This window comes from Lonchura striata, chromosome 21, assembly GCF_050655825.1.
Source record: "Lonchura striata isolate lonStrDom1 chromosome 21, ASM5065582v1, whole genome shotgun sequence".
In the NCBI taxonomy this organism is placed as follows: domain Eukaryota; kingdom Metazoa; phylum Chordata; class Aves; order Passeriformes; family Estrildidae; genus Lonchura; species Lonchura striata.
This window is the reverse complement of record NC_140723.1, coordinates 1,937,477-1,961,158: the sequence shown is the minus strand read 5'-3', so window position 1 is coordinate 1,961,158 and position 23,682 is coordinate 1,937,477. Positions and strand designations below refer to the sequence as shown.

The 23,682-nt window shown below is 44.0% G+C and overlaps 2 protein-coding genes across 3 annotated transcripts; one reads left to right on the top strand and one right to left on the bottom strand.

Moving 5' to 3' along the window:
- The first annotated feature begins 381 nt into the window (after positions 1-381).
- MASP2 (MBL associated serine protease 2) lies at positions 382-15,616 on the top strand. Of its 2 annotated transcripts, XM_021529837.4 has the most exons (5): positions 383-6,221; positions 6,508-6,727; positions 8,059-8,236; positions 8,479-8,610; positions 12,976-15,616. In XM_021529837.4, the coding sequence occupies exons 1-5, from the start codon at positions 6,145-6,147 to the stop codon at positions 13,026-13,028; spliced, it is 660 nt and encodes a 219-aa protein (XP_021385512.2). In that variant the 5' UTR covers positions 383-6,144; the 3' UTR covers positions 13,029-15,616. The 2 variants fall into 2 exon arrangements, with proteins under 2 accessions (XP_085414539.1, XP_021385512.2); XM_085558413.1 differs by lacking the exon at positions 12,976-15,616 and having other exon boundaries at positions 382-6,221; positions 8,479-11,570.
- Positions 15,102-20,280, bottom strand: TARDBP (TAR DNA binding protein). Its single transcript, XM_031506673.3, has 6 exons — positions 20,209-20,280; positions 19,572-19,824; positions 18,681-18,844; positions 18,225-18,365; positions 17,370-17,540; positions 15,102-17,020 (listed from the first exon to the last, which is right to left on the bottom strand). The coding sequence occupies exons 2-6, from the start codon at positions 19,807-19,809 to the stop codon at positions 16,490-16,492; spliced, it is 1,245 nt and encodes a 414-aa protein (XP_031362533.1). The 5' UTR covers positions 19,810-19,824; positions 20,209-20,280; the 3' UTR covers positions 15,102-16,489.
- Between the last annotated feature and the right edge of the window lie 3,402 nt (positions 20,281-23,682).

Genomic DNA, 23,682 nt, shown 5'->3' with positions numbered 1-23,682 from the left:
TGCCTTATTATCCACCATAACATCTTGTCTGTGATCATAATGCTCAAGAAATTGTGTAGTGAAAACAAGAAACTCCCGAGTATGTGGGTGTAGGGATTGCCCCAGACAAAGCCTGTCTGTTCAGCGGGTTGTGAGCTCCTGCAGGAGGGAGGAATCTGACTGCTCTCAAGGCTGGAAGTAAATTTGGAAGCTGAGCTGCTCTTCCATCCCCACAGATGGCTCCTGTGACCACAGGCTGAGCACTGGCTGAGCACCAAGGGGAAGGCTGAGTTGCCAGTGCAGCTGCTGTGGACAGGGGCCAGCAGCATGGGGACAGCTGCTTTCATCAGCTCTGAAATCAGTGTTTGAGTTGGACCCGATTGTGCAGTTTCCTTGGTAAGTCACTGTGCTGAGACTGAAGCGATGTGAGGTCCTGCCATTTAGTGAATGTGGCAGGATAAACCAGATCCAATGTGAGCGACTTATTTTCTATTTGAATTTTCACAAAAGAATTGTGAGACTTATAATGGCATATGACAAGTTAGAAGGGAGTGAGAGCCTGCTATTTCTTTTTTAGATGCAGTAGCCGATGCACTTTAGAGTCTTGTCTCAGCTCAGAATAATGTATCTGTGTAAGAGCAAGAGCAAATACCCATAAGTTATCTCTGGGTTTTTTAAAAAGTGAAAAAGATTAAAAAGCAAAAAGTATGCTGGAAGGCAAACTTTTGAAGTCATCTAGCACACACAGTGCTGACCTCACCTAATCTGATACGTGGTCCAATGGTGGTATTCACTTCATTTTTTTCATTTTAAAATGTTTTTAACCTCAAGCTAGTTTATCACACTGCAGACAAGTGAAGAAAATATCATGGGGATTAGTTCAGCTGTGAATCCACAGCATATTGATACACAGGGGTAACCTGTGGGTGCATGTCCTGTCCCTTGAGCAAGGTGTAGTAGTCCAAGATAGCTTCTGAGAATAGAATAAATCTCATTTACTCTGAGATTAAAGTCTGTCCATACGTGGACAGATATGACGGAGGAACTAGGGAGGCATTAATTTGAAATTTAGTACCCTCCATGGTGACTTGTCTGCACATGCTTTTATAGTGAAGGTCTCATTTGAATATACTGTGTGTGCTTTCAGCTTCAGACAAAGGAGAGAGTTGCAATCTGACAAGACTTACAAAGATCCTGTCTGTCTGCAGGTCTCCACCAATGGAATTAAATTTAGTGGGAACACAACTGTGCTGGTGCTCCTGTGCCTGTTGTTCTCAAACGATATGTGGCCCGTGAGGCACCTTTGGCATCAATTACAGCGACAGAAAATTGAGGTTAAACCTGGTATTGCAGGAAGAATGAAGCATAAGGTTGCACTGGCTGTCTTTTGTCTTATGTTGCTATTACACTTGGGTCTGCTCAGAAACACTAAATGCATATTTGAAAAGCAGTGAGTTCAATTACTTAAAAAGAAAATCTGTTTTTAAGGTTGATGGCATATGACCAATTAGATACAAACTGGGAAAAGAGTAACTGGGTTTGCACTAAAGGGGAGTTTTCTCTCCACTCTTGGGTGAATTCTGCTGTTGCTCTTGATCACCAATTAATGTAGTGGCTCACAGAATCTTTTCCTATGGGATGCTTTTGACAACATTCATCTAAGAAGTGGTTTAAATGATGAAAAATTTGACAACGTCCCTGTGACACAGGAGCACTGCTTTTGTTTTTATTTCCTGGCACTTTGGGCTAATTTGCCTTAAGCCTTGGGCTTGGTGGTGGGAGATGCTGATCCAAGAGGCCTTGCTCTGTGTCCTGCTCTAGCAATGACACTACACAAGCCTCTGCCTATGGCTCTGCCATACAGGCTTTTGTTGAGTGAAAGAATATATAAGGTCAAATAAGGTATTTGTTCACTATTTATTACTCTCTGTTCAACGATCATGTTCTCTGAGCTCTGAAAGCCACTCTTACCTGTGAAGTTGGCTTTAAAGATTTAACTTCAGCTACTTCTCTGAGCTCCTATGTTCACAAAACCCTCAGCAGCAGTGGGCTATAAATGGCTTTTCTATTCCATGAAAACTCAGTGAAAGGAGCTGTTACCTGGACCGTTCAGCTTCACATATGATATGTACAACACAAAAATCTTGAGTACAAATGGCTTGGTGGGAGAATGTCTGACACAGTGCATGTTTCCTGTCTTTGCTGAACCCTGATGGAACTCAAAGAGATTTGGGAGAATGTGACAAGGTGAATTTTCAGTGACAAGAAGGATTCCAGGGAACAAGAGGGAGTTGACAGAAAGCTGTAGGTTTTGTAGATGACACCGGAATGACAGGAGGGGAATCAGAAGGTGCTCTTTGCTGCATCAATAAGGATTTAAGAGATGTAGCTTTTCCTCATGGATTCTTAAGGAGTTATGGTTGGAGTTACCACTAAGGCAGTAGATGATAACGTGTGGGTAGGTAAGAATCACTTTTCCAGAGACACAGTGCAAACTGAGACCTGTCAGCATAGGGAGAACCTTCATTCTGAAGTTTCTGGCAGAGCATTGCTGCAAAACAGCTACTGTGGGTAAAGTTGCTTTTTATTTCATAATAATCTCCCAGCCTTTAAAGCAGGGAATATCTAGGAATCAGAGGACCTGTGTCATATAAGCTAATGGAGAACAGCTCACTGCTGTTACTCAGCTGCTGCAAGCCCTTTCCAGAAGCCTGGGAATTCAAGCAGAGGCTGTGCTCAGTTCAGGATGCTGAGGAGCAGCTGTACCCCATGCAAAGGGACAGCAGCAATGCCTGTGCTGAGCCTGTGAGCCTTCTTGTAACAGCTATGACTGATCCATGTCTTCCTCTCTGCTATCTCCAGCACCTTTGGAGCTGATGCAGCTCTTACTTTTACAACTGTGTCTCATTTTGCAGCTGAGGGAGGGATCTGCCAGATGAAAAAATGCCAGCATTTCAGTCCTTTCAGATGGAAGCTTTGGAGAGAGCTGTTTGAATCTAGATTCAAACCTTCCAGTGTTCTACTTTCCACTTGTGGAAATTATGTAGGGCTCATAGAAAGTCTCAGAGGAAGCATTTGGAAGGTGAAGGAAATATCAACAATTCAAATGCATGTCTTTCACCTCCCCAGAGAGTGTCTTATTCCTGAGCAGTTGACTGGGATGGATGATGGTTGTTGTCTAGCAGTCCCACAGTGCACAGGGGAATAAGCTGTGACAGAGGAGGGAGAATACTGTTTCTCTAGGCTCAGGGCATTCAGCTGAGAATGAGGAATTTCTATTCTAGCTGTACCGTAGGGACTTGGAGAACTCTTGTTTTTAAGCAATTAATGTTTAGTGTAAAACAAAAAAATAAATTATAAGCAATTTTTACAGCTGAGACCTTGTTGAACTGGGCTTAAGGCCAGGCCTACTTCCTAATGTAAGATCACTAGTTAGGAACGTTCGCTTTAAAAAATGTTTTACTGGGGCTGTGCTTGGCCGGTGTATTTTAGTCTCTTCTTGAAAGAGGGGAAGAAGCCAATGACTTATGATTGCAAAAAGCTTCCCACTCCTGGCTTGTACATTCCAGAAATTATCCAGGAGACATTGATCACTCAGATGATGGCTTTAGAATCCATCACTTTAGACACATGGTACATTTGGTCACTGTTGGTCCTCAGATCCTGTTGCTTTCACTATGACTTTATTTATATATTTAAATAAAAGGAGATTGTTTTGCTAGCACTGAGTGTACTGGTCTGCATTAGTTATTTGACTTAGCATGGGAAGCAGCTTAGTTAATATTGAAAGGGAGAGCATTTATGTGATACTGTTTTATACAGGGTTTTTAACCCTTCCAGTTGGGATAAGGCTCTGTGCAGGAACTCCCTGGTTTGGAGTGAAACTTGTAGGCCAAGACACGTCTCCTTTCTTGAGAGCTCTGCCTTTGTCCTTGGCCATGTGCTGTTAATCTAGTCAGAGTCCAATCAGTCCCATGAGGAGAGGTGGCTTCCTGGCCAGAAGCTGAGGTGCAGGTGCACAGACAGGGAGCTGCAGCTGTCTAAAAAGCTGTGGATTTGCTTTAGGAGCCCAGAGCCATGGGGAGCAAACAGCAGCCTTTGTGCTCTAAAATGTTGGCTTGCAAACAGTGCTCATCTTCATCCGTGAACAGATGAATTTACCCACTGCTGGGAGCCAGCAGGCTGGAAAGTGCCTTATGATCACTCTTCCAAAAGGATAACTGAACCCTGTCCAGTGCTGGAAGGCAGCTTGCCATTCCATGGGAGAGAGGGCTAGAAGAAGAATGGCTGAGAAGAAACAGCGCTGGTGACTTTCTGCTCCATTCCAAAATAAAAATGGTTTTTCATTTATATTGCAAACCTGTCTAAATAGTGTGTGACCCAGGGGCTGTGCAAGAAGGTACATACTCCTCTGTGGAGTGAGGGAAGGGAATGTCCTACATCCCTTTAACCATTTGGTCAGAGGCAGGTAATGGGAAATCAGGCCACCCTTGATGGGAAGAAGTTATGCTGTCTGACTCCAGATCAGAAGGCTTTATTAAAAGTATACTATAATACATTAATATACTATTTAAAGAGATACTTTGCTATTCTACACACAGTCCTGTTTCAATGTTTGGCAGCAACTATCAGCCTCAGGGCACTCAGCAAATTCTGGGCTGTGGGAAAATTCAGACCTAAGATCAGAATTGACTCTCCATTCCTCTGCTACTGATCTGAGCAGAAAGCCTGAAGTGGGATGCTTCTGAAGTATTTATGCCTATGTGAATCAGGCAGCAGCTCAGTCAAACATGGATTGATTTTTTTTTCCAAAATTTTCTGTCTCTTCCCCCTTTTCCAGATAGTATAAAGTCCACATCTATCTTGTTGATAGTATCATTTTAGCAGCTAGTAGGCCATGGGAAAAGTCAGTGCCCTCTTGGTTCTTGTCCATTAACTGTGCTTGTAGGTATTGCTGCTACACAAGTATTACTAGTTGTTATGCTAGTACTCTTCCCTTCACTTTTATTAAATGGTGTTTTCTGTTTGCAGTTTGCTGAATGTTTTTTTGGCCTTAGTTTTTTTCATGTAATAACTCCTGCTTTCCTGCCAGCACCAGCTTCACTGCCTGGGGTAATGACTTTTGGCTGTTGAAAAGGTGTCCATTTGATTACAGGGTATCTTAGGATAAATTTTCTGCATGTGGAACCCAACAGTCTGTTCCCTGCAGCAGATCAGTTTTCCAATTCTGTCCATTTTCATCTGAGAAGAGATGGACCTAGACTCAGCTTTAATATAGCTGGGTTTTCACCCTCTATATATTAGGCCTATCTCCAAGTGTGGTGGAGTAGGAGTTTTGTGGGAAACCTAAATGCTGATTTGGAAAAAAGCAGTCTGCATGCAGGAGAATTAATGAAGCTTTATGTCCCATAGTGTTTGTTCTCCCGGTTGAATTTCCTGGGCAGTGTGAAACCCTGTGTGGATCCCAAAAGTTTAAAAGAAATTAGAATTATTTTTTTAAAGTGTGACTTTTTACCTTATGGCTGTTCCAGAATGGGCAGGATAAAAAGCAATCCATGCTTATGAAGAAGGCACGGAGTAGATTTTGGTCACCACGAGCATGCACTGGAATAAAATCTGCAGCTGAGAACTGGAAGACTTTGTATCTCTGAAACTGATGCCTGTGTGTACTGTAGTGTTATGTCCCCTGAGTATTTCTATCCTGTTACAAAGAACCATACAACCAGACTCATCACTATTCTAAAATCATGTGATGTGCCCCATTATTTTGTTTTCAACACCTCCGTGCTCTGATGATGGAAGCAGCTACTTCCTGTAACATGCTGCTTGCATTAGCAGGAATTGTGGACCAGTTGTTCAGAGGGAAAGAGCATTGCCAGCTCCCCTTGCTCCCCAGGGCAGACACTGTCTGGAGCTACCTCCTCCCCCTGCCTGCCTTCCCACACAGCAGTGATATTATGGCTTCCTCCAAGAGCCTGCAGCCTTCCCAATCCATCCTCTCCATCTCTGCCTGCCACTGACTGAAGCCTGAACACAAGCCTGGCTTTTAGTTGTTGCTGTTCCAAGAACTCAGCAGGCTGAAGGGGGTGGAAGGGCGATAAACATAAGGGTTCAACATCCAGACAAACACAGCAGAGCACACGCAATAAATACATCCGCCCCCAAATGCAAATACACGAGGAGGGATTCCTCCCCCAAGGCTCACAGCAGAACAGGCTCAGACAGGAAGGCATCAGAATGAGGTGAGTGCAGTTACCTCCAGCTCTTCTGTCCACTTGGTTTCGTGCAGGGTCTGGAAGGCGTGAGCATGAGGCTCATCCTGTTTAGCTGTTACTGCAGCGACCCCACTGATACCTCCCAATTTTGCTTTCATTGTAAAGTTAGGAGGGTGTTGGGCATGAAGATTTCAGCTAGCACTGAGTGACCTGATTTGGTATTGATACAGGCAACTAGGATGTGTGGCTTTTGGGGTATGATCCAAGTTAATGCTCACTCTTTCTTAGTTCATTTATTGTCCCTTTGACACAGGCTATTTATTTTGCTGGCTGTGCTCTATAGTGGAGTAAGGAGCAGCATTGTGCAACAAAAAATGTATGGAAGGATCACATCCCCAAACTTCCCAAAGGTCTACCCAAATCACAAGGAGAAAATATGGAATATTACTGTCCCCAAAGGATATTCTGTTCGCATTTACTTCACCCATTTCAACCTGGAGTTGTCCTACCTGTGTGAATATGATTATGTGAAGGTATGTGTGGGATGGGGTAATGTAGCAGGTGCAAGTTATTAAAAACCCTGTTTATGTGATCCTGGGCACATGCAGAATCAACATAACTCTTTGTCAGATCTTGATTTTGGTCTACTTTTAAAGTTCAGGCTCAGCTGGTTTCTAAATTATGTGTTTATTGAGCCCCATGGGACCAGGAAGCAGATGTGGTTGTCACATTGGAGCATCTGAAACATGAAATGCTTTTGCTCAGAAAATTCTGATGCTCTTCTGTTGTGAAGCAAAACTTATGAAATTTTGTCCAAAACAATATTTGAGCATTTTGCTTATGTTACAGTGTTTTAAATTAAAAAGTAATGCTTGACACAGGTTATAATGGAAGACCATAAAATGTAAGTGATACTCTAAACAAGACACTGTCAGTCCATCTGAGCGGGCACTCACAGCAGCAGTTACTGTGGTGCATCTGCTGGCTAATGTGAGAAACAGCCTCAGGAAGAGGAACAAAGATACTGCTTTGGGGAAGTGTTTGGGTGAGCAGCAGTGTCCCTGAAAGATGTGTGTGCTCTGGTCCAGGGGTCCTGTCACTGATTTGAGGCTGTGCTACCTCTGCACTCCTTTAGTTCTTTGCATGGGCCTGATGTACAATAAGGAAGGAGTTGTGTAGGCAGGGAGTTGGCAATCCCAGTTTTGCATCTGATTGAACCAAACCTGGCAGCCTTGTTCCCACTGAGAAAAAACTCATTTCCATGGTTTTATATGGCAAGTTGCTCCCATTCCCCAAAAGTCTGTTGTTCTTCATGTACTATCCCTTGTGTAGGACGGAATATCCATTTCTGGTAGGTGTGTAGTACACAGCTCCCTCTTTACCATGCCCATCATAAACCCCATCTTTTGAAACATTTCTCCTGTGTTAAATGAACAGCTGGAATGCTAATACATGCATCACAGGGCGAGTCACTTGCTTAAGGACACCTTTTTTTATACATTTGAATTTGTCAGTGTGCGAAACCTTCTTACCCCAGTTGTCTCTGGCTTTACCAAGACCAGTGATTGTCACTGAGAGTGCCAAGTTAACAAGAGTATTATAAACAAAGCATAGCTGGCATCAGACATTTGTGAGGACCACTGAAAGGAGAAAGGGAGACAAAATTATGGTCTTAAGTCACAGAGAACAGAGGAAATCCTCTCTTACCTGGTCTTGGATGTGGACTGAGCTCCAGAAGCACTTTTTGAGAGCATCCAAACTTCCTTCCTCACACTGTTAAACACATGTTTTTCCATCCATGGCAGCAGGTTGGGAAGATCAATGCTCTATGCTCACCTGCTGGATTTGTCCATCTGTTTTGCAGCTGAGCTCTGGTGGGAAGACCTTGGCTATGCTGTGTGGAAGGGACAGTACAGACACTGAAGAGGCTCCAGGGAACAGAACGTACATCTCCGCTGACAACCACCTCACGGTAGTGTTTCGGTCTGATTACTCCAATGAGAAACCATTCACAGGCTTTGAGGCCTTTTATGCTGCTGAAGGTGAGAGACTGGCCCCTCTTGTAGATGGAAGAGCCATGGCTCTGGTGGGGTTGGTGCTTCCCTGTGCTCTCATAGCCTGAGGCTGCTGGTGTGGGGTGGAAGAAGGTGGTCTAATTGTACAGAAGCAGATTCAGAGGGGCACAGTGACCAAAGACCAACCTCACAAAACACAGAGTGGCTGAGACTGAGAGAACATTTTGTTGTAATCTATTGTCTGCCTGATTCTCTGTTTTGCCCATTAGATATTGATGAGTGCAAACAGCCATTGGATACTAAACCACTCTGCAGTCATCACTGTCACAACTACGTAGGGGGCTACTATTGCAGCTGCAGGGTTGGCTACATACTGCATGAAAACAAGAGGACATGTACAGGTGAGCTCTTTCTAGATGAGGAGATACTTTCCTATCTACAACATCCACTTAAATCCAGTCCTGACAATAATATCAGAGAGAAAGCTGTGGGGTTTCATTTTCATTTTTTTGTACTCCCTGTGTGCCTGGTGCAGCTGGGAGGAGGTTCACAGGGTTAGTCAGGGCTGTGAGCAGAAGCCTTGCTTTGCAGAGGGGCTGCTGTTACAATTTCGGGTCGTAGTAAAATGCTGCACTGGCACTTGGGTTTTTGCAACTCCTTTCCACCTCTGTTCAGCTTTACGTGAGTTGAATGGAAAATCAAGAAATGTCCTGCACTTCCCACCACAGAAAAGCCTTCATGGATGCCAGTGCAGCCAGTCTTGCAAAACTGAGTATATCTTGCTCCATGGGTACTGAGATCCCAAGTATTCTGGATCCAAGTTAATAGATATGTTGGGAAGACTACCAATTGAGTTTTGAAGTCTAATGAAGAAATAATTAGACTGCTGCCCTGTAAGGACACAGGCCAAGAAGGAGCCTGTGGACGAGGAAGATGGTATCACTGACACCAGATACCATAATCCAGGCATTAAATGTCCAGGCATGGATCTCTTGTTGAGAAGGGCTGACAGTGTGAGGTCTACCTTGTTGGCTGCTGCCTGGCTCTGCTCACAATTCATAACTAGGTAAAGCTTCTGTGGGGTCAGGTGTCTGCATGGATCTGCATGGTGATCAGCACCTCAGGATTCCCTTTGCAGTGAAACACATGCCTACATGGGGTACAAAGTTCCCCCTTTATGGGTGCAGCTTTGCCAGCTGGAGCTAAATACTGTCTGGAAAAAATCAACACACATACTGCTCATAAATACTGTCATAGCTGAAAGATAATTTTTGAGCTCCCCCATGCTGAAATGCAAAACTGGATCTAACTTCCAGTGCTTAAGGCTACCTTAGCATTTGCCTTCCCAACAACAGCCTATTACAAACTCTCTCCATCCATGACTGCCTGGGTCTGATTCAAGATTCAAATTCCTCATGTCTCCAGAGTATTGGAACAGACAAGTTCATTCAACCTGCCCTTCCTAAAGTGATGCCTTTTAGCACAAGCGTATGGATTTACTGATGCTGTAAAGCCATAATGTGAAGGAGCAAAATGGAAAGCAAAATGTGAACTAGCAGACGAGTAGCTCTGCATTGACCATTCATATGTGCACATTTATGCTGCCCTCCTTGAACAGGGCTCTAGCAGAGGGAGCTTCTCAGCAACAGTGAGGGGCTGAGCTACTTTGATGGTGGAGATGTTGGGAATTGCTGTGATGCAGCTGATGTGCCAAAGGTCTCTGCAGATCTCCTTCATGAGTTGAGGGCAAAAGCTGCCCCTGTGTCTTTTGGGCTCCTGTTTTTGCTGGCTGATATTGACAGGCTCTTTTTCTCCTTTGTTTTCTAGCAGGAGATAATTAAACATCTCCTTGCTTAGGCAGAAATGGAGACAGATGTGCTGGGAAGAGCTGGTTTCCTTTCTTCCTGACCTGCCTGTTGCAGTCTGCCCAAGGGCTGAAGGTTTCTCTAGCTCCATGAATTGTCCATGTGGTTCTTTGCCTTTCAGGCTTGCCTGCTGCAGACAATAAAGAGGCTGTAGCCTGCTGAAAGCCAAATGCAGCCTCTGGGACATTCATTTTTTGACATTCCCACATGTCACCTGGGAAAAAAGAAGGTAGATCAGGCAGGGACTAGTAAAAGACAAGCCATTGTAAAAGCCCCCTGAGCATCACAGCTACCTGAAGAGTCTTGAATTTCTTATCCAGCTCTTGTTGCTTAACCTTACACAGTTCTCAAACTGCAAGAAGAACAGGACTACATCACAACTTTGTTCCCCAATGCTCCTTTTAGATACCGTGTAGAGAAAAGGCATATTCTCCCAGCAGCCCTTGACAGTAAGTAAAAGATTCACTGCAAAGGTTTGTCTGTTGTGGTCCTGAAGCACCACGCCGTGGTCAGAGTGTGCCAGTGCACATCAGGGTGGTGCTCCTTGTGACACTCAGGGTTAGGCTACTCGACATGAGCGAATCCTGCCCGTTTTAATTTCTCAGGCATTAAACACGGGGGTGCCCGTTCTCGTTACCAATTTCTGTCATTCACTGTAATCAGGTGTGTTCGGTGCACTGGATTTGGCAGCAACTGTCCTTTGCTAGGTTGCCCAAAGAATTGATCCTGTCTGTGCTTGCCTGCCCTTGCTGATGCCCTAGTGCCCTTGCTGCTACTTAGATTTGCTTCTATTTATGTTGGAAGATTTTATAACAGACTCAAAGATCAGTGTGGTGAGAATTTTTAATGTTCTTTCACTATAGATATCTCCAGGGAAGTTCAAACAGTAATACATTCCTGCTGAATGCAGTGTTTCAGACTATTTCTTAGTAACAGAGCTGAGTTTCTCAGCAGGCAGTTTTGGAAGATACTCCAGTCTGTGTTTGCTTAAAGAATTTTAAAATCACAGTTGAGGCGATTGTGGTTTGGGGAGGCTCAGGTTTACCTCGGCAGTTACTTTACAGTCTGTCTGAATTGATGCACATATTCACTAACCCAGAATAACTGATGTGAGAGTTAATGTATTCCACACAAACACTGGGGACCTGGATGTGTATATGGAAATGCAATGCCAAAATTCAATGTCAGTGTGAATGAAGTCCCGTCCTGCCCCAGGAAGGCAAATCATAGTGGTAAGGACTGAACATGGAATTAAATGTGCTCCTTGGCTCTGGGGCTGAGCAGAAGGAATGCCCCCAGCCTTACCTGGACACAACTGAACTTTGACTTGGGATGTACTTGCATGTTTAAGGCCACATGAGAATGGTGAAAAGTAGCCAGGAAGGTTTAAAATCCAGTTACAGCTGAGAGCTTTCTTACCATTCTTTCTTACCATTACCCCATCAATCAATGGATTTAATCTTCTGCATTGTATTAAACAACACCCAACTGTTCCATTTATGGTGCTCATTTGTGTTCTCTGGGTGAAGATTCATGTGTGGTGATGGATACTGGAAAAATTCCAGCCTGTGCCTTGTACCAAGCCTACAGTGACATGTTTGTGCAGGCAGGGGGACAGTTACCCAGCTTGCCTAATCTGCTGTTTTGCAATGGAGCAGGTACAGCCCTGTGGCTTCCTTAGATTTTCCTGGAGTACCTTTAGGCTGGTGAGACAGAACTATTTCACTCCAGACTCTCCATTTTAACAATCAGTTGCTATCTTTATGTGATGCTGATTTTCAGAATGGCAAGTGCTACAGGTGCTGTTTAACAGCACAGAGGAATGCTAACAAAATGGAAAATGTTATGTCAACCTCACAGTGTGACTGTAATTTCTATTATTGACCATAGATGTGTTAAATAATTTACTACTGAACGGGCCTTGGTCATGCCTGAGGCTGCCTACTGCAGAGTAATGCCTAGAACTCAGTTAAGCTCTCCATGAGGAGAGTAAAAAGCCAAACGTTCCTGTATTCCAGATCTCTTTGGAAAAACACGATTTCATAATTAACTAAATTGTTGCTTTTAAACTGATTGGCATTGTTTCTGACAGGAAGATTGAACCATGCTACAGCAGTATTTGTGAGGAGAAAAGAATCCCCTCACTGCTGAGAACAGGGTTGTGGATTGGATTTGTTTTTTTAATGCCTGAACTGCCAAATTCATTACTCTATAAAATTAGTCAAGATCCAAGACTGAGTTTTGGGAGAAACATTGTACAGTGTAATAGCATAATTGTCCCTCTTATCTTTTCGATTAGAATATCCATATATTCCAATTACCTTAATTTACATTCAGAACAAATGCATTTCCTCCTCCATGCCCAAATTCCTCAGCAATGCTGTCTCTCTTGATTACAGAAGTTTTCCAAGGGATGCAATCCTAATGAAAATTGTATTCTAAATCAAATATTCATTTGCAAGCAATTTTACCATTCCAAAACAATCCAGGAATTACATTTAGAATCATTAACTTAATTTAATCCATATGAGCACAATAATTCAGTATTTAGATCTCAAACTATTAAACAGCTTTTGCTGCCACTGTTTTGCACTTCATGGAGTGAGTTCGTGGATGAAGATGAGCCTGGAAAGTTTCCCTGTAAGTGGTGTTAACTACAGAGCAAGGAGAGTTCGGTGGCTAAACTGTGCATCGTAGTGAGGTTCTAACAGCAGCTTATCACATAGCTCATCTTTGAGGAATAAACTGGGAATTGTGAGAAAACACTATGAAGGTGGCCAGGGAGAAAGACATTTCGTTCACGAAGGTTATAAAAATTATCATGTCCCCTTTGATAATGGTATTGGTTAGTGGAGCAAGAAATCTCAATCAGTACTAATCTTACACATACCTGTTTATCAGGAAGATCGACTGCAGATAATGGAGTGAAGAAGAAATGTCCCAGCAGCTGCTAGAAGTCCTTCAACTGTACAAAGCTGCCATCTGCCTACAGCATGCTTTATTTATTTCTTTTAAAGATGCAATAATCTGGTCAGAGAAAGAACGCTAGATAAGCTTTCCCATGAATCAGTCTGGGAAACTTTAGGGAGCTGGAAAGAATTCTAAACAATCTGCACCTGGTATTTGTCACAAGTTGTTTACTCCCAAGGGGTGTAATCTTCATTAGCCAGTGGTGACAGTGACATTACATAGCACTGAATTCTTGTTTGACTGCAGCTTCTGACTGAACACAGGTCCAACGAGAGCCTGCAGAGAACGACATCCCACCCCTCAGGTATGAGGTACCAGCTCCCTGCTCTGTGTGGGGGCATTTACTGGCCCTGTTGTCCCTTTGCTCCTACAGATTACTGCTGCACAGCCCATGCCTGGGAAGCTCCAGCTTTCAGCTGTAAAAATGCTATTTTTCTGAAGAACAAACTTTCACATGCAAAGTCCAAATACAGTAGACAACAGATTCTTGGAGCTAATTAGCACTGTTAGAAGAAGCTTTTTTTCCTACAATATTGACATCCTTACAATATACATAAACTTCCTCTTTCTTGGATTCTTTCATTAGCATTTTATTTGCTGAAGTAATGTAACTGAAAATGAAGTACCTATTTAGAAAAAATGAAGACTCAGAACACTTCATTGTATTTTCAGTGATAGTTTATTTACTCACTTATAAACATTAAAGTATGCAAAGCAGTCAAAATGCTACTGAAACTTGAAATTCTAAAATTTTCAGATTTTGTTTGAAGGTGAGGGAAGGCTAAAATTATTAGCAAACACTACTCAGTGCTGCCACCCAGCCTCTTAAACCTAAACCTGAGCAATTTAAACAGAATTAAAACCATGCTAATTATAAGAACTTACCATGAGGTTCCTTGCAGGGGGTCACAGTTAGTCTTTGGAGGTCCAACAATATCATTTTAAAGAGTTACTCAGAAGAAGTAGCTGGTAATAGTGCAAGTGCTAAAATGCAAAATTCACAGATGGGACAGTTTGGAGATTATTCTGATTAAGGTGCAGAAAAAAAATGTAAGCAACTTTTTCAGTGGAATATGAACAAATGTGCGGAAATTCTTTCTCAGCCTGGGTGTTTAGAAACCCTCTTTAAACCAAGCACATTAAGGCACAACTGATTTTTTAATTCTGCAGGTGGAAAACTCAGTCATGCAGTTTTGTTTGCTGTTTAGATGCTCTGCTACTCACAAGCCTCAGTGGAATAGAGTAATGAAGACTCACTTGAAAATTACATAGGTTAAAAACTGTGTAAATATCCATATTCAGACTATTCACAGCTACAGCACAGTATAATGGTGTATAGAAAAATACAGATCCAAGCTTCAGTGGGTTGCAACCCCAAGTACACAACACAATTCCTCAAGCTCATACAAGTGGAAATAACCTTCCCCTAGTTTCTGCTCTAATGCTGTGCTCTTTGTTAAGCTGCTGCCTCCTACGTGACACCTCTGCACCCGTCATAACTCAGTTCAAACATTATCAGTCTGTGTATATTTACAGTGCTTTATTAATCTGGAAAGTCTTTCCTGTGACTACTTTTAACAGGAGTTAACAGCATTCTTCTGGGCTGGAAGTGTGGCAGAAGCCCGTTTCCCATGAGTGGGCTGATATAAAAACAAGTTAAAAACATCCATCCCCAAAGGAGATGTGGACAGAAATCCATCATGACAGAAACTGTTTTCCCCAACCCACCTCTGATAAGGAACTTCTATTGCTAAAAGAACAAGTTACGTTCCTTGGCACAGATGAAATCTGGAGGGAGCTGCTTACCAGTCTAGGTGCGGGCACCCCAAGGTGTGGGACCTGGATTTTAGATCTATGTCACTGCACAGTGCAAGGGTACAGTGGCTTAGAGCAGTGTCAGGTATCGATACATGCTGAGCGGTTGCTCCTTTAGAACCTGCTTATCTGAAACAAACTGAGTGACTGCAAAAAGCTTTACAGAACTTCATTGCAAAAGGGTAAAATTAATTAACTGCTATGAATTCTTTGCATTCAGGGCTGCAAAACAAAGACACATATTACTTAAATCTGTTTTATTTAAGAATTTCCTACAGTGACAAATCTTATAAAAAGCATCCAAACACGAAACTGCAGCAAACAGCATTCTTTTGGATATCTTACAGACAGTGGAACTTCCACCCTGGAGAGGCACACTGAGCTCTAGTGATCTCTGCTGAAAGAGCTACTGCAAAGCACACCACAAGCTCAATGTTCTCATCACAAACCCCCATCGTCTTCAAGTCACATTACCACACTTACAGATCATTAACAGAAAAAAAACACACACCATACAGCATTCACAGCAGTTGACATAAGGGAAAAGAAATACAAATATTCCATTTCACGTAACACATTCAACTAATTGATTAACTAGGTAGAGAACCCACTTAAAGTCTTCCACATGTGGATGTCCTTTGAATGCAATAAACACTCGTACGTTATCTGCTATCATTGCTCTCCGCACACTCTCTCACCAAAGCCACAGGATTGAGAGACATCTCGCCAAGTCAAATAAAATCCTATTAATGCACCACCAGGTCTCTGCATGCGCTCGCTCCTTTATCTCGCACATACCAGCCCTCTCATGCCTCGGCACCACCACCAATCCCACACATGGTTTCAAAAGTTCAAACAGCCTTCTGGTTCCATCTCACAGCCTTGCGTTCACAGCGTTGATACGACTCCATGAAATAAAGAGTAGCGGATAAAAATGGAACACCCACCGTCTAAGACGCAGCATGTGCAGTGTGATGAAGTATTCTTGGATGAGAAAGCATGTAGACAGAAGTATTCCTAAGGCAGAATATTTACAGCACTGCTTTCAATGAAGTGCTTCTTCCATACACATTTGAAATGAGATGAACTGCGGAGATTAAATGAAGCCTTCATATCGTACTTTAGTATGGAGGGGAGACAGTGTTAAAAAAAACAAACAAACAAACAAATATGACACTGTGTTGTCCAACGGGGCGCTTGGAGAGTCTTATGGTGGGATCAAATTAAAAACAAGAGGGAGAGAATGCTGTTTCTGACCAATGGTTCCATTTTGAACATGCAAAGAATTCAGGTAGCCGGGAAACAAGGGATAAAGTATTACAGGAGAAATCTTTCCTATCGACTGTAGTGTTAGTTCACCTATCAGGCAAACAGCAGTCCACTTCCAAACATTCAGAATTCCAACTAGATATGTAACAAAACTTAGAAAATTCCTTTTACCTTTTTCTGTTTCTTTTTTTTCTTTTTTTTTTTTTAGAAAAGAAAAAATGTCAAAAATACTGCTGAATATACTGCACACTGAACAAATTCATTTGGAAAACTTTAGTATATACGTAATTTACAGTATACTTACCATGAGTTAGAAAAATTTGATTTCCCACCATAGAGTCAGTATCAGAGCCCACTGCGTCTACATTCCCCAGCCTGACGACTTGGAATCCATGCTTGAACCAAAGCCTCCGTTAAACCCACTGCTGGAGCCTGCATTCGAGGCTGAGCCCCAGCCTATTGCTGCCCCTGAGTTGGACCCTCCGTACGAGTTGTTGCCTGAACTAAAACCCTGGTTCTGCTCCCGCTGCATGTTACCCTGAGGCTGGTTGTTTCCCGAGGGCCCTGACTGGTTCTGCTGGCTGGCCAGCATGCCCATCATCCCCCAGCTGCTCTGCAGGGCTGCCTGCGCTGCTGCCATCATGGCAGGGTTGATGCTAAAGGCCCCAAAGTTCATACCCCCGCCCATGTTGCTGCCCTGGTTGTTGCCTAGTCCTCCCCCACCTCCTCTGCTGTTACCAAACCCCCCCTGATTCCCAAAGCCTCCAGGATTACCACCAAATCTTCCACCTCTCTCTAACTGCCTACTGCTATTGTGCTTAGGTTCAGCATTGGATATATGTACGCTGATTCCTTTAATGATCAAGTCCTCTCCACAAAGAGACTGGGCAACCTATAAGAAATAAGGGATTGATTAAATGTATGTTAGATGTCTTTTTTTTTTCAAAAATGTTAGCAGTACAAGACAAAACACAAAGCATCCCTACAATTCTGAGCAGATATTTATCCTGCAAAGAAAGCATATGCATGTACTTAATTCAATTTGAAGTGATTTAGCTTTACATTCATCACTACACTAATCACAGTACAAAGTCTTGTCTGCACAGCTGCATCTAAAAGTGTACTCTCAGTCCATTCAATAAATCAGTGGACAAGTAAGCATTTCATGTGTAGTTCCAGAAACTATACTTTATCATGCTACTAAAATGTAGTCTATGAAGTTAAAATATTTTAAGACTTACCTGATCATCTGCAAACGTAACAAAAGCAAAAGCTCGGAAGGGTTTAGGAATGAAGACATCTACCACTTCCCCATACTGGGCAAAGAACTGTCGGAGTTCATCTGCCGTCATGTCCTCGGTGCAGCGTCCAACAAACACCTTCCTGCTGCGCAAAGGTTCGTCGGGACTTTGCTGGAGAGAATTGAAGGAAAAAGGTATCACAACTACAGTCCTTGAGAACTGAGTTACAGGACGGCAAATGACACTCTTAATCTAGCCTGTTCTGAGGGCTGCTGATGGAAGAAAGTTTGAGATGGCAGATTTAAGACTTAAAAAGAAATAAAATCTTAAAATTCTATTCCAAGAACATAGCTGCACCTTGGTAGAGGTGGGGGGGAAGAGCCTTAAGAAAATGACCATGGGAGCAACACACAGGGATGGTGACAAGGCCACTACAGAAGAACACTTCTTTGTAATAATTGCATACAGAGACAAGAATAGAAGCTATAGGTTCAGTTTGGAACTCAAAGACTTGTTCTGCTCTTCCCCAAATTACTGATTCCATCTGCTTTATTCTGCATTTATTCATGCAACAGGCAAGTTAGGCAGGTATTGCTGGACATCAAACACAGATTTCTATCTGTACTTCATTCCCTCACATAATGAGCGATTTTCCCAACATTTCAAATTACTTCCAGCTCACCCACCTGCTGCCTGTTTTCCTCCCTTACTCTCACTTGTTCTTTTCATTCATAGCAAAGCCACATCTGAGAGCGGACAGTTATTCTGTGCAGTTGCTCTCCCCTAACACAGCTGATAAAGAGGTGCACTTGGAGTGTTTGGTACAAATAAAACCAGCAGTAAATCCCAAAGTACCTTAGAGTTGGGAAGTTTACAGTCACACCATCTTCCATCGATCATGTGACGCTGAGACATTACTTTCACTTGGGTTTCGTAATCCGTGAACCGAACAAACCCAAAACCTTTTGAGTGGCCTGTTTTAATATCCTTCTTAACCTAGGTGGAAAAAAAAAAAAAAACAAAACCCAGAAGTAACCACTAGTATGGAGCATGTTGTTTCTGAATGAATTTGGTAAAAATCTGTTTGAGAGCTCATCTGTCTTACAACCATTCTTACACAGCAACTTCTAATTCCTTAACATCTTCTCCCAAAATTAACAGGTGCATGGAAAAAAAAAAAGACATCCTTAGAAAGAGACACGGTTTCTGATCTTGTCCAAGTTTATAAAGCTCTTTTGTTTCCACTTTCTTTTTTGGGAGCCTGATATATACCCAGTGTCCCTCCTTACTTGAGCTACAAATGGATTTTACCTGCACCATCAGAACTTCTCCAAAGGTACTGAAATATTCCTTTAAGTCTTGTTCAGTGGTTTTCCAGGGAAGACCCAAGACTATTAAATCTGAAGTCTTCTGTACAGCTCGTTTCACTTTCACAGCCGATGATGCATCGGTTTCATCCATTTTTCTCTTATTATCTGAATATAAAAAGGTACATTAGACATCCTCAGCGCTGGAAATTGACCCACTGACTATGAACTGCATGGTGTTAAATTATAACCCGTGATGAGGAAGAGTACAGACTGTAAGATACACACATCAGCTCTTCAGGGCTAAATGGAACACATATCTGCCTGTCCTGAACCAAAGCCAGTCCACAATCGAGTCCTCCTCCAAAATACAAACTGACCCAGTTAGTTCTGCATTAGTTTACTGAAGAATTATCCAGCAACATTCACAGTCCTATAAGGTGGGGAAAACATGAACTTTTAACAAGACTACTTCACTAGCAATTTATTTACTTCCTCTCATTTTTGGGGGGGTGGAGCAGGGTGGTCAAGTTTCTCCTTTCCTGTGCACTTCTAAGTGGTATCTCTGACCAAACCATGACTTGAGGAAAACTGTGTGTGAGTACAGAGATTACAGAACACTACAGTGCAGTACAGTACACTACAGTACCCTTTGAAGGCTAGCCTTCAAGGATAATGCAAGACTTTGTCTTTAAAGTACTTGTTTAGGTAGAGTGTTAAAAAAATACAAAACTCAATGGGGTCAAACCTACTCGGCAGAACAGACACCTGAATAAACAATAGATCTCTGTGAATCGGAGAGTTAAAGAATAACACGTTGCTGTGTTAGATCAGCAGTGACTGGGACCTTAAAGAAAGCAGCCCTGAACAGAGAACTGAAGCCACGAGGACAAACCTTTGGGATAATTCACGACGTAGACGAGGTTTCCCCAGCCGGCCTCCGGGGCGTGCAGGATGCCCTCGACCAGCCGGACTCCTCGCATGCACTGCGACACTGGGTTTCTGTAGCGCAGACCGCACGCCCCAGGGAACTGCGCCGTCACCGTGGACAACAGCACCGTGCCGTCGTCCTCCGACGGGATTTCGATGGGCTCATCGTTCTCGTCCTCCGTCACCCGGATATACTCCGACATTTTCGCTGGAAGTTACTAAGTACAAAAGGGAAAGAGCAGGCGTAAGCGATCACCCTATCCCCCCCGACTTGGCTTTCATCTTCGCCCTGAGGCACGAATCTCTTTATTACACAACACGAGGGCACCGAAACGCGCTATTCATTAACACTAAGGCGTCCGGGCCTGCTGTACACCTCTGCCCGTCCTGGAGTTACGGAGATACCAACAGCGACTTGGTCCCCGAGCACGGCGGAAATTCCCAGGGGCGCCATGAGCTCCCCCCGAGAGGCTGTGAGCACAGCCCCCCTCGGCCTCGCCGCCTGCCCGGCCCGCCCAAGCCCGCGACCTCCGGCCGCGGCTCCACCCGCCCCAGCACCGCGCGCAGCCGAACCGGGCCGGGCCCCACCCGGCCGCACTCACCAGCCAGGGAAGGGAACGACGTCCCGAGAGCCCCTCAGCACCACCTCCACTGCACTCTATCCGCCGCCGCACAAAATGGCGGCCGCGGCACCTCAAAGGCCAGGCCGGGCCGCGGGCCGAACTATTCCAGGCGGGTGACGGGGGGGGGCGAACTGCGGCGGGCGCTCGGAACGCCGCAGAGCGTGAAGCCCCGGCCGTGCCCCAGCGGGCGCCACCCGCTCGCAGCCGGAGCTCGAGCGGCGTTCTCGGAACCGGCGGCGGAGACGGCAGCTCTCAGTGCCGCGCTCCCCCAGGTGCGGGGCCGGTGGTGCGGTCGTGCCCGCGCCTGCGCGAGCGCGGGAGCTGCCGGGAGCCGGCGCCGCGCGGGACCTGTCCGTGAGGGCGGTAACGACACAAGTGCGAATTCGGATTTGGCTCCCGGGACGGCCCCGAGTAGCTCGCCCGGAGCAGCCGCTGGTAAAGACAGCCTTGCCGAAGCTCTGCGACGCCTCTCTCCCGTCTCCGCTACCAGAAAGAACCAGGGCACCTAATTTAAGGGGAAAAAAAACAAACCGAAACAAACAAACAAAAACCCGCAAAGTGCCAAAACCCAAACTTGTTCACCTGACGTGTTGAGGGGAGACCTCATCGCAGCCTACAACTTCCTTGTGAGGGCAGCGCAGGGGTAGAGTTCCGATCTCTGCTCTCTGCGGCCACTGACGGGACCTGGGTCAGGGAAAGTTCAGGCAAATATATCAGGAAAAGATTCTTCCCCCAGAGGATGGTCGGGCAGGCTCCCAGGGCAGTGGTCACGGTGCCAAGGCTGCCAGAGCTCGAGGAGTGTTTAAACAAAGCTCTCAGGGACAGGGTGGGATTGCTGGGATGTGCTGTGCAGGAGTTGGAGAGTTTGATGTTATGGGTCCCTTCCCACTCAGAAGATTATGTAATTTCTAGAAAAAAAAACTACGAAAACCAACAAAATAAAACAAGCAAAAAAACCTCAAGCAAACAGAAAACAACCAAAACCCCCTCCCATAACTTAAGAGTAAAACCAAACCAATCACAGTCCGCACAGACTCTTCTAACAAGGCCTAAGTAGTGGTGCAGTGTTTCCAGGGTACAATGAGAGGTCTCCACCCCTGGGGAGAGCTTTCCTGTGAATCATCTCAAGTGTACCCTGGGCTCTTCTAGTTGCACAGGAGGAGATTCCACACTTGCACTTGAAGATCCCTTTTTCACAGAATTGGACAGAAGAGAAAGGAAACATTAGAGATGCAATCAGCTGTTATCAGCATCACCCTGGAAGTGTCGGCGTTGAATGTTATGTATAAGTTGGAAAAGGACACAAGCCCTGTTGCCAACAGAGGCATGTGAGCAATACTGGCTGAGTATAGCTCTTGAACAGCATCATTTTGCACTGAGTAGGAAGAATTGATCCAACATGCCTTCTGCAGATTTTATGCAGGTATTCCCTGAGGAAGAGGTAGATTAACCAGGCTGACTACGGCAGAGTTTCATTATTAGTAAGGACAGATGACTCTACTACTAGAAAAGGTTAATCCAGTACCTTGCATTAATGGCTTCTGCTGAGAGTATTTAAGACTCCCACTTTAGATTTCTTCAAGTGCAAAAATTGGCTCCCAGCACCACTGAAGTTCAGCTCATCCATGCCAGTGTGGAGACTCAGTCTTGCCATTTAATTACCATTTTAACAGAGTTCTGAGAAGACCTGACTAGACAGAGGCTAACAAGAGAAGGTAATGCTCTTGAAATGTGTACCTTTTCTAGTGATTCACAATATACAGCCCAAAGCCAGTTCTGTTGTTGTCAAGTCAGCATGGAGGCAGCCAGTGTCATGAACATGGCATGCTGTGAGGATGGAGTGGTAATTGTGTGTCAGCATTATGTGCTGCACCATTTCCACTCAGAGTTCAGCAATAGCACTGTTGAAGAGGTTGTTGTGGTGCTGAGTCAGAGTGGCCTCCATCTCACACAGCATCTGGTGGTAATTTCACTAATGAGCAGAGTAAGCACCAGCCTTGGACTAGATTTTGTGCAGGTAGAAGCTTGAGAACAGGGAGCTCTGTGCTGACTGTAAAACAGGGAGGGAAAGGACAATTAGCCACGAGTGACTTCTGCCCCCAAAACTTCCTCAGTTTTGGCAACAAACAAGCTTAGAATTAAGCAAAGGTTGAATCGGGATTCTTGCAGCACTTCCGTTCTGTTATTTTGCATTATGATTAGGTTTAAGTTAAGCAATTAACAGTAGTATTGCTCTTGAAGTAAGTACACCAGCGGGCATACCACTAGTTAATTCACCAGTTCCTTCACACTGGCAATTCCAAGGGCCCATAGGTGCAGACAAATACAATATGTGGTACTAGCCATCATTTAAGTGCGCCCAGAGGCACAAAACAAAATGCAATGCAATAACTGTTTGCTGCTCTGGGTTAAGTGTGCTCATGGGTACAAGCAAACTCAGTATAATGATCAACTCTTCACCCTCCCAAAAGAACCTGGAATAAAAAACATCATCAATGGGCACTTAAATATAAGCTCCTTATACAAAAACCCCCATGCAACTATGGGTACATGAAAAACATGAAATACCTGGGCCTATTCCTAATTACAGAGCAGTAAAAGACAGGACAATTTCATGAATAATGGTGTATTGGTCTAATCAGATTGATAAGGAGGATGAACAGTTTCTCCATAAATACCTACCAGAATTAGAGCTTTCCATTTACAGGCAAATTATCAACATAAAAATTTTACTCATGCCCATCAGTCTAAAACAACTACTAAAGAAAAGTTTCCCTGAAACAAAGTAAGTAGTTTTCACCCACATAAAGTACCTGAAAAGATTTCTTAGTCCATGGTACTCACACTCCTAATTCCCTCAGCTAAAACATCACTTAAGGCTTCATTATAGTGCCTGAAATATTTAAGGCAATTTTTCCATCATCCTATGAAATGATGATTCCAATTATCTCATTTCTAATCCACCTGAGATAGTTTAGTCCTGTTGCATAAAGAGGAAGAGTTTCTGCATTCCTTTTGGTTCATACTAATGTTCATACCATGTTACTTAACTCTTCCAGACTGATTAGAACAGGTGATGTGTTTTTTTTAATCTCTCAGCAAACATATTGACAATCAGATTTTTTATAGGTTTGGCTCTTTTAAAGTTCCAGAAGGGCTCAGTGGCTCAGTCTGGGTCCTTTCAGCCCGAGTAGCTATTGGGTGAGGCTTGTTGGAGTGCATGTCACTGGAACTCCAGGGCTCGCCAGCCAGGTGTGGTGGTGTCCTGGCTGCTACTCAGCAAACCAGCCCCAGCAAACAGAAGGACTGGCCTGGCTGAGAGCTCTGGTAGGAACTAAGAATCTTCTGTAGTTACTGGAAACCCAAATGGTGACAAAAAGGCCTCTCTGAGCTCCAAAGCCATTACTGGCATTGGCCTGACCTTTACAAGCTGCGAAGAGAACAGTGGGGATT